This window comes from Drosophila santomea, unplaced genomic scaffold (genome assembly GCF_016746245.2).
Source record: "Drosophila santomea strain STO CAGO 1482 unplaced genomic scaffold, Prin_Dsan_1.1 Segkk6_quiver_pilon_scaf, whole genome shotgun sequence".
In the NCBI taxonomy this organism is placed as follows: domain Eukaryota; kingdom Metazoa; phylum Arthropoda; class Insecta; order Diptera; family Drosophilidae; genus Drosophila; species Drosophila santomea.
The window spans coordinates 497,273-508,896 of record NW_025319002.1 but is presented as its reverse complement, the minus strand read 5'-3'; the positions used below and the strand labels follow the sequence as shown (position 1 = coordinate 508,896).

General features: G+C 44.8%; 1 protein-coding gene across 1 annotated transcript; it reads left to right on the top strand.

Moving 5' to 3' along the window:
* Positions 1-505: 505 nt before the first annotated feature.
* On the top strand, positions 506-1,372 carry LOC122756617. Its single transcript, XM_044006706.1, has one exon. It carries the CDS (start codon positions 506-508, stop codon positions 1,370-1,372), a length of 867 nt encoding a protein of 288 aa, XP_043862641.1.
* Positions 1,373-11,624: the final 10,252 nt, after the last annotated feature.

Below are 11,624 nucleotides of genomic sequence, written 5' to 3'. Positions count from 1 at the left end.
AAATATATAAGTTTGCAATTTTTGCAGCTGATAAAACAGCTGACAGCGCTGCCAACTTATCTCGGAGGGCGATCATGAGCGAGTGGCGTTGCCACATCAACCGTAAGACCAGTGCTGAGGTGCGAACGTTGGGCGCGTAATTTCAAAATTAAATTCAAAATTTGATTTAATTTAATTTTAACAAATAAGTGCCACGCACAACAAGCTCGAAAAAATGAGCAGCGATCAAAAGAATGAGCGTAGAAGCTCCGTCAACCCAAGAAATGCGTGCTACTCCTGTGGCGCCCAGACTAAAACCCAGTCTGGCAACACGGCGTAAACAAGTACTAACGCCAAGACCTTTCCTGGATGACGATATCTTCTGATATCGTCAGACTGGCCACTCTGGACTTCAACCCCGCCGCGCAACAAGCTTACGGCATCAAGTCAACATTATATTGTATTGCGAATTAAATAAAGCAGTAACTACATAAGTTACTATATTGGTGACCCCGCAATAAACAAAATGAATACCGGAGATTGTTCGCCTGCACCGCCAACTTCGCCTGACGCTGGTGAAATTCAATGCGGCAACAGCGCAGGCACCGTTATTCCTGTCGTCGAGTCGGTTGGCGTCATCAAGCTACCGCCTTTTTGGAAGCAAAATGCGCGGTTATGGTTTGTGCAGATCGAAGCGCAATTTCAATGCAGCCGCATTTCTTCAGATAACACGCGCTACTACCATTTAATCAGTGCTTTGGATGCTGATATAATGACTGAAGTATCTGATGTTCTGGTGCAACCCTCGGAAGTCAACAAATACGAGCACCTGAAGGAGATTATCATCAAGCGCTTTACGGAATCACCGGACAGACAGTTGCAGCGCGCTTTGCTGGAGCTTGACCTTGGGGACAAGAAGCCCTCGCAGCTCCTTCGGCAAATGACAACTCTTGCTGACGGTCGCGCGTCTGCAGACGCCTTGCGAGTCCGCTGGCTCTCTCAGCTACCGCAGCACGTACAACGGAGTTTGAAGCTCCTACGCTCAGCAACTTTGGAAGCGCAAGCTACACTCGCTGACGATCTCATGGAAGAGGAATCGGGTTCTTTTGTCATGGCTGCTGGGCCCTCCTCGGCACAATTCAGAGGCAACACCCGCGAATACCCGCCGGCAGCTGGCACAAGTGTCGTGGACGACTTGAAACGCGACATCGCTGCCATCAAGGCCTCTTTAACTCGTCTCCAGAACATGCAGCCCTCCAGCCATTCTTGCCCAGCCGATCGCAACGAGCAGCAACTCCGAGCACCACGTGTCTGCTTTTATCATGCCAAATTCGGACCAAATGCACGAAAATGCTCCTCGCCCTGTGCCTGGGTGCCACAGCAGGGAAACTAAAGAAGCTGTCATCTGTTCAGGCGACTGGTGACAGCAAATCTCCAAGCACTCGCCTCTCAAAGGAGTACCGACTTCACATAATCGATCGTAATACCAACATAAAATTCCTTATTGATTCCGGATCAGTCATCTCACTCATACCTGTTTCGATAATCAAGGGAATGCATCGTCGCAAAGACGACTTCAAACTCTTCGCGGCCAACACGTCTATAATTGATACATACGGCACGCTAAATCTAACTTTTGGTCTCAACCTACAGCGTAAGTTCACCTGGTCCTTCGTCGTTGCGAACGTCCAATCAGCAATCATCGGAGCAGATTTCCTCACGCACCACGGCCTCATCCTCGACCTCAAGGGTAAACGCCTTATGGATCCCTCAAAAGCTGTTTCGACCAAAGGAGAAGTTGCAGAAGCAAAACTTTACAACGTTTCTACAATCAACGTGCAAAGTTCCAGTGGAATAGATCGCCCGTACTCCAATCTTCTTAGTCGCTTTGTGCAGATCACTCGTCCTAATGCGCCTTTAGCAACCCGCATTCATAATGAGGTTGCGCATTACATTCAAACAACTGGCCCACCTGTTTTCGACAAGCCAAGAAGGCTGACAGGCGAAAAATTAAAAGCGGCACGCCGGGACTTCGATCTCTTACTCCAGCAAGGAGTGATTCGTCCCTCCAGCAGCCAATGGGCCAGTCCTATTCATTTGGTTCCCAAGAAGAGCAGCGAATGGCGCACTACTGGTGATTATCGTAAACTTAATGCTTCCACTATTCCAGATCGCTACATTCTTCAACGTCTGCATGGATGCTCGGTTTTCTCCACAATCGATTTGGTGCGTGCCTACCACCAGATCCCAGTCGCGCCAGATGATATTCCAAAAACAGCTGTCACTACACCGTTCGGCCTTTTCGAATTCGTCGGCATGCCACCTGGACTGCGCAATGCAGCGCAAACCTTCCAGCGCCACATGGACAACCTGCTTCGAGGCATTCCATTCGTAGGATGCTATATGGACGACATCATCGTGTTCTCCACAACGCATGAGGAGCATTTGAAGCACCTCCAGACAATCTTTGAGATTTTGCAGAGGAACCACCTGCAAATTAACCCTCAAAAGTGCCAATTTGTGAGTGAGGTCATTTTCTTAGGGTTCCAAGTCAATGCGAGCGGATTCAAGCCCCCTGTTGAGCGCACGCAAGCAATCAACAGTTTTCCCAAGCCTCAAACTATCATGGAATTGCGCCGGTTTTTGGGAATGGTCAACTACTACCGACACCTCATCCCACACGCAGCTCAAGCTCAAATCCCGCTCACAGACTACCTAAAAGGCGCAACCAAAAATGACAAGCGCGAAATAGCCTGGACCGGCCCTGCGGAGGATGCATTCCAGGTCTGCAAGCAAGGAATTTTACGTGCCGTGTGCTCTTCGTTCCTTTCCCCATCGGCTCACCTCGCCCTTAAAACGGACGCCTCCGATACAGCGATCGGCGCTGCTCTCGAACAACTAGTCGGCAAAGTTTGGCGTCCCATTGGGTTTTTCTCGCGGAAACTGTCTCCGGCAGAGCAAGGCTACAGCACGTATGATCGCGAGCTCCTTGCTATTTTCGCTGGTATCATCCATTTCAAGCACATTCTAGAGGGTCGTCCATTCATCATCCAAACCGACCATAAGCCACTACAATACGCCTTCAGGCAGAAAGCAAGCAAAGCATCGCCTCGACAACTCCGCCAATTGGATTTTATCTCCCAATTCTCAACGGAGATAGTGTACAATCCCGGGGAAAACAACGCAGTGGCAGACGCCCTCTCACGCATCAACACCATAAGCATGCCGTCTAGCTTCAGTGCTCAAGCGAGGCCCAACAAACCGACGATGAAATGGCTGAGCTTCCTCAAACAACGTCCCTTGTTCTACAAATTAGGAACCTCGACAACCTAGACATCTGGTGTGACATCTCGAATGGACGCGAACGGCCATATTTACCCAAAAGTCTGAGACGCCAAGCTTTTGATGCACTACATGGATTGGCGCATCCCAGCGGCCGTACAACTGCAAAGTTACTTAAGCAGCGGTTTGTCTGGCCAGAATTTAACCGTGATGCCACCCTCTGGTCCCGACAATGCGTTCCTTGCCAGCGGGCCAAAATCCATCGCCACACACGCAGCCCGGTGGAGAAGATCGATGTTCCTGACAATCGTTTCGAGCACATTCACGTCGATCTGATTGAGCTTCCCACTATCCGTAACTTACGCTACTGTCTTACCATCATCGACCGCTTCAGCAGATGGCCTGCAGCTATTCCACTATCCAACATCACCGCGGAGACTGTCGCGAAAGCTCTGTATACACAGTGGATCTGCATGTTTGGCTGTCCACTCACTATAACAACGGACCAGGGAACTCAATTCGAATCCTCATTGTTTGCTGAGCTGGGTAAACTAATTGGAGCCGAAAGGATACGTACAACTGCGTATCACCCTCAGTCAAACGGCATCGTGGAGAGATGGCACCGTACCCTCAAGGCCGCCCTGATGTGTAAATCTCACATAGCATGGCCGGATCTTCTGCCTACAGTTCTGTTGGGGCTGCGCTCGGCGTTTAAGGCGGACCTCCAGTCATCGCCAGCCGAAATGCTTTTTGGCACCACTATTCGTATCCCCAACGAATTTTTTGAGTCGCACACTCCAACCGCCTTCAGCAAGGATCACCGACTCACCGAGCAACTACGTCAACATATCAGGACAGCCCGACCTACTCCTGCGGCGCATCACGCTAAACCACCTGTTTTCATTTGTAAGGACCTGAGAACTTGTACGCACGTCTTCAAGCGAGTGGCATCTGTTAAAAAACCACTCGAGCCGCCTTACACGGGACCTCATCGGGTAATACGCCGGGTTGATGACAAGTTCTACGTCATCAGCATTCATGGACAAGAGAAGGCCATATCAGTCGACCTCCTCAAGCCTGCCTTCATAGCTGAATCTGACGCTAGCGAAGACCACCACGAGGATCCACCGCCTGACCAACAGATTTCGCAGCCACCTACGCCACCGAGCCCTGCACCTGCAGCTCCAGAATTTATACCGTTACCTTCACCACCTGGCGAAGTCACTGGAGGGGGAGTAGATGTGGCGCCCAGACTAAAACCCAGTCTGGCAACACGGCGTAAACAAGTACTAACGCCAAGACCTTTCCTGGATGACGATATCTTCTGATATCGTCAGACTGGCCACTCTGGACTTCAAGTCAACATTATATTGTATTGCGAATTAAATAAAGCAGTAACTACATAAGTTACTATACTCCTATTTCTCAACTAGAGATATAGATCAACATCAGAAGGCGATAAAGAGCAACTCGACTCTACTGACCGTCGACAGCAAGAGAGCCAGCTCTTGCTCACCCTCTCTGCTCACCCCAACTCCCGCATCATGGAGTTACCAATGCCAAACCCCATCACCGCCGGCTTCGCTGAATGAAGCTCCAACAACAAGCAGTGCTAAAATTTCTGCAGCAAACTCACCACCAATAATTAAACCTACTACCAATACTGCGAGTTCGGTCCCAACGGCCGCACAACAAAATAAAATGGCAACAAAAACAGTTAGCCTCGATAAGCGACAAGCGGTCCCGGCTATACAGACCGGCATGGACCGCTACATCCAGATTAAGCGCAAGCTTAGTCCACCCAACACGGTTGGCAATAAACCCAAGATCAATCGAACCAACAAAAACACCGATCAAACGAGGAGCTCCAATGAAAACCGATTCTCCATCTTAGCAGAGGCGGACAACAACCAACCAGAGTTGGGGCAGGAGACCCAAAGGAAACCTAAGCCCCCCCTATTTACGTAAGGGAAAAAAGTTCAAGCGCCCTGGTCAACAAAATTGTTGCGCTGGTCGGGGACGAGAATTTCCATGTTGTTCCGCTTATTAAAGGGAACATTCACGAAACAAAGGTTCAAACGAAGTCTGAAGAACACTTCCGAGCTGTGTCTAAGTACCTGGAAGACACAAAAAAGAACTTTTACACCTATTAACTAAAAAGCAGCAAGGGATTGCAAGTTGTGCTAAAAGGTATAGAACCTGACGTCACCCCCTCTGAAATTCAAGAAGCCCTTAAGGCCAAGGGTTTCTGTGCCAAAAATGTTAGCAATATTGTTAACAGAAACAAAAAAAAACAGATAGCAAAGCCTTAAAGAAAAACGAAGTGCACCCGATCTACAAGCTGCAGCTCTTACTGCATCGAAGAATCACCGTGGAAGAACCCCACAAACGCAACGGCCCTGTTCAGCTAGATACAACCAAGGGAATCTCCTACGCCGAAGCACTAAGAACAGGCATGGAAAATCCCCCCAGCCTCACTCAGAAAATGCTCAGCAGGTTCCAGTGCAACCGCAAAGCAAATTGGAATCTATGATGTTCACCATGCAACAAAGTATGATGGAACTTATGTCATTCATGAAAACAACCATGCAAACCCTTGTTCAGAACCAGAACATGGTAATTCAGTTGCTTGTAGCACAACAGTCCAAATAATAAATGACTAACCTACGTATATCCATGTGGAATGCCAACGGCATTTCACGGCATAAACTTGAAATAACTCAATTCCTAAACGTAAATCACATCGACGCCATGCTGCTGGTTGAAACGCACCTCACAGGGAGATATAACTTCCATATAAGAGGTTATACCTTTTACCGCACAGATCATCCGAATGGCAAGGCCCACGGCGGAACGGGCATCTTAATCAGAGAACGCATCAAACACCACTTTCATCAAAGGTTTGCAACAAATTACCTGCAAACCACGTCCATAAAAGTGATCTCAGGAAACGGCAACCTTTGCATTGCCGCTGTCTACTGCCCACCTCGATTTAATATCTCTGAAGGTCAATTCATGGACTTCTACAACACTCTGGGGGATCGCTTCATAGCCGAGGGGAGACTACAACGCCAAACACACGCACTGGGAATCACGCCTCGTGACTCCCAAGGGAAGGCAACTGTATAATGCACTTATAAAGGTGAGCAATAAACTGGACTACGTTTCTCCTGGTAGCCCCACATATTGGCCTGCAGACCCAAAAAAGATCCCAGATCTAATTGATTTCGCGGTGACAAAAAACATCCCACGCAATCTAATAAGCGCCATAGCACTACCGGATCTCTCATCTGACCACTCGCCTTTGTTGATAAGCCTTCTTCAAAGCCCAGAAATTGCGGACCACCCCCACAGGCTGACGTCGCACAACACTAACTGGATGAAATACAGAAAGTATGTGAGTTCCCACATCGAGCTAACTCCCCAACTAAATATCGAAGCGGACATCGACTGCTCCACCGCCGCACTGGAAGAGGTACTCGTCACAGCAGCCAGGATCTCAACCCCTAAACGGAAGGATGGGGAATTTAAGAAGTTCAAAACCAACCGGCAAATTGAACAGCTGGTTCTGGAAAAGAGGCGTCTGCGACGAGCTTGGCAAACCAGCAGATCGCCATGCTCAAAGCAAAGACTTACTGAAGCCACCCGCAATCTAAGCCGGGCCCTGAAGCAAGAAGCTGATAATGATCAACTTAAATATATTGGAAAACTCTCGCCAACTAGTACAAAGCATCCATTGTGGAGGGCTCACCCAAATCTAAGCTCTCCAATTCAAACCGTCACCCCTATAAGGAATTCTTCAGGGTGCTGGGCCCGCAGCGACAAAGATAGAGCCGAATCATTTGCCTTACATCTCAGAGGCGTCTTCCAGCCGAACCCCGCAGCAAATGATTATGTTCCTCCGCAAATCCACCTCGAAACTGAATCCACGCCAACTACATTTCAGCCGAACGAGATCACAAAAGTCATCAGGGAGCTAAAACCAAAAAAGGCTCCAGGCGGTGACCTAATAACTACAAAAATGATAATGGAACTTCCGTACTGTGCTATTAAGGTCATCTGTAAACTCTTCAATGGAATCATAAGTCTCGGCTATTATCCAAGAAAATGGAAAACATCAATTATTATAATGATACCGAAGCCCGGAAAAGATCACACGATTCCGTCATCTTACAGACCAATAAGTCTATTATCATGCCTGTCCAAATTATTCGAAAAATGCCTTCTAACGCGCATAATACCATATATGGGAGGCCACAACATTATCCCAGCCCATCAATTTGGCTTCAGAGAAAAACACGGAACTATAGAGCAAGTAAACAGAATAACATCAGAAATTCGCACAGCCTTCGAACATAGGGAATATTGCAGCGCGATATTTCTCGACGTATCTCAAGCATTCGACCGCGTCTGGCTCAAAGGTCTCATGCATAAAATTAAAACACACTTGCCCGGGTACACTCATAAACTCCTTGAATCCTACCTCTACAATAGAGCCTTTGCAGTAAGATGTAACACAACAATTTCCGACAGCTACACTATCGAAGCTGGGGTCCCACAAGGTAGCGCACTTGGGCCAACTTTATTCGTCCTTTACACAGCAGATATTCCCACGAGTGACCGACTAACAACATCCACCTTCGCCGACGACACTGCGATCCTTAGCCGCTCTAGATGCCCAGTCCGTGCAACAACCCAACTCGCCAACCACCTCGTGGTAGTCGAGAAGTGGCTATCTGACTGGCGTATTAAAATAAACGAACAAAAGTGTAAACACATAACGTTTACCCTTAACAGACAAACTTGCCCTCCGCTCTGTATGAATAGCACGCAGATCCCCCAAGCTAATGAAGTAACGTATCTGGGCATCCACCTCGATAGACGTCTAACATGGCGTAGACATATCAAATCCAAGAATCTGCACCTAAAACTGAAAGCCAGCAGCCTCCACTGGATTATAAACTCACGATCGCCCTTGTGTCTGGACTACAAGGTCCTGCTCTACAACTCCACTCTTAAGCCAATCTGGACGTATGGCTCCCAGCTGTGGGGGAACGCGAGCAGAACCAACATAGACATCATACAGCGAGCCCAATCAAAGATCCTGCGAACTATCACTGGGGCACCATGGTATATTCGTAACCAAAACATCCACAGGGACCTCGGCATTCTCGCAGTAAAAGATGAAATAGACAAGCAAAAAGCGTCCTACAATGAAAACTCTCTGTCCACCCAAATCCTCTAGCAAGGGTCTTGACTCGGGTCTCCAGCCGAACCCGCCTGCAACGTTCAGACCTTCCAACCCAGCCATAACTTGTCAGGGCCACTGTCTCAGTCTACATGACTCCTAGTTAGGTTATAGTATAAGATTTGATACACTTATTGTTAGTCTCGTAAATGAGAAGATTCAATAAATAAAAGCAAAGCATTTAAAAAAAAAAAAAAAGATATAGAGCAAAAGTTGTAATAAAGACGTTAATGTTACAATAACCAATCGAAAACAGATTTATTTAAAATTGATTTGTGTTTAGGTGGCAATTTTCGCTGTCCCGTTACTAAAGGATCTGAAGGTTTTAATGGACGGTAAAAAAATTTTCGTGTATGCTGCAGTCGAAATTTTTGTATATCCTTATTTTTCGATTCAGCAGCTTCCTCTGACAACTCGCCGAGAGCATTTTCAATTATGGCAGTGCCGTGTATGAATGGTGGGTGGTAGGTAATGCCAGGAATAAGTGAGTACCTTGGCTATGTTTAGTGCGAACGACTTAAATTTTTCAGCATTAATACTGTAGCCTGGAGTAAAGTAGAATATTAAGACAAAAACAAACACAAAAACAGCGCGGCAGTATTCTTTTGTGTAACACAACTCAGCCTTCTGCAACGTTCTGCAGCTGAACATTAAAACATTATCTATAAACATTGACCAATATTTTAAAATTTATTTCATCGTGCTATCAGGTGGCCATCACTTTTGAAACTCTAATTGAAAAAAAGGTTCCCTTTACATTTAATGCTTAAAAAGACACAGGTTTCACAATCACTTAATAAACTAAAAACAACACGTCAGAAACTCTAAAGCTGCAAAAAGTTACAGTAAATACCTTCACTTGTAATATTAAATGATTCCATTTGAAAAACACTTTCTTTTTAACGCGTCATAATAAGCCAAATCAATGTTATGCTCTATGTTTCGCTCTCGTTTCGTTAGAATAAAGCAAAACCAATCATAGATTTTAGTAGCTTGATCAATTCCGAGTTAGAGTTGACTTAATTCTAGCCAATGTTTTGACTTTAATTTTTGGCCTATGGGCCAGACCACAGTGGCATGGCAGAAAGGCCAAAAAAATTAGATATTTATTCCCCACATATAGAATTATTTATACGTTACTGTTTTTGTTTTAGTAAATACGAAATAATTTTTATAAATAGTCTTACCTCTCTGGCAAAAACTCCACGTAGTCGACTTTGTATGACAATAGCACTACGCCGCATTCTCATAAAACGAATTCTTAATCTCCAGCCTCTATACGCATGCTGTATTTTTAAAACGGCCTGTTTATTGCGTATAAAAGATTTTTGGCAATAATATCTATTCCAGTATTTTTGAATAATAACGGCATTTTTATAAATTGTATCTTTTCGATTGGTCTCCAGTAGTTCATATACTTTATTGCGTAAAAATATTTTAGTTTTTCCTATTTGCCATTCCGTAGGAGGCATGCCACTTATTTGAAAAATATTCTTTAAATATTTTTCTGGATTTTCAAATGATTTATATTTCATTAGACATTTATATCTAACGATAAAGTCTTCATGGCTGAAATGTATTGGAAATCCCTCTCTTCTTATTCGAATTATATCTACAACTCCAAGATATTTTAATTGATCGAGAACTAAAGAGCTGTCATAGTTGTTTGGTCGCTTTTGTAAGTTAGGTTTTATGCAACGAACATACCTGAAAAGAACAAATTTATGGTTCATTAAATAGACGTGCTATTTTTATACCCGTTACTCGTAGAGTAAAAGGGTATACTAGATTCGTTGAAAAGTATGTAACAGGCAGAAGGAAGCGTTTCCGACCATATAAAGTATATATATTCTTGATCAGGATCAATAGCCGAGTCGATCTGGCCATGTCCGTCTGTCCGTCCGTCCGTATGAACGTCGAGATCTCAGGAACTACAAAAGCTAGAAAGTTGAGATTAAGCATACAGACTCCAGAGACATAGAAGCCGTGCCAGTTTGTCGATTCATGTTGCCACGCCCACTCTAACGCCCACAAACCGCCCAAAACTGCCACGCCCACACTTTTGAAAAATGTTTTGATATTTTTTTTTCATTTTTGTATTGGTCTTGTAAATTTCTATCGATTTGCCAAAAAACTTTTGGCCACGCCCACTCCAACGCCAACAAACCTCCAAAAACGGTCAGAGTTGAAGACACTTCTTCGCACTTCCACTAGCTGAGTAACGGGTATCAGATAGTCGGGGAACTCGACTATAGCGTTCTCCCTTGTGGTGTCAAAGGGTGTCGTAGATTCGTTGAGAGGTAAGAAACGTATAAAAAAAGTATATACAATATTCTTGATGAGGATCACTAGCCGGTCTATGTGGCCATGTCTGTCTTTTCTCATCTCGGGAACTATAAAACCTAGAAAGTTAAGAATGCCACGCCGACTTTAACGCCCATGAACCGCCCAGAACTGTCTTGTCCATCTTTGATAAAAAGTGTTTTTTTTTGTACATTTTATTCTTTAACTTTCCAATTTCCGTCAATCAGATTTAGCATTGCATTTATCAAAATGATATAATAAGATAATTTTTAAACCGATATTGATATTAGGCTTATTTTTTGTAGGCAAAAAAAATAATATTTCACAGGGTGAAATTCACAAAATAACGCTTAAAGAATCTTTGCAGTTGTGAATATTGTTTGCGTCTGCCAGACATAAGAGTTTTTATACCCTTTACTCGTAGAGTAGGAAGCGTGTCCAACCATATAAAGTATATATATTCTTGATCAGGATCAATAGCCAAGTCGATCTGGTCATGTCCGTCCGTATGAACGCTGAGATCTCAGGAATTACAAAAGCTAGAAAGTTGAGATTAAGCATACAGATTCCAGCGACATGCACGCCAGTCTGTTGACACTTTGAAAATCGAAATCGATGCGCACTCTTTATTATAAAACGAGAAACTCGGTTTGTTCAAGAACATAATATTATCACTTTGTGCTATTTTGCTTTTCTTAGCTTTTACATATCTTCCGTAACTATAGTAAAATATAGGGTGTTTTTTTTAGAGGTATAAAACTTTAAATTGCAATAAAACAACGATGGATTATTCGATTGACATGAATTTTAT

What these genes read in the sequence shown, in the direction of transcription:
- LOC122756617 (XM_044006706.1), top strand. Translation starts at nt 506, where the DNA reads ATGAATACCGGAGATTGTTCGCCTGCACCGCCAACTTCGCCTGACGCT.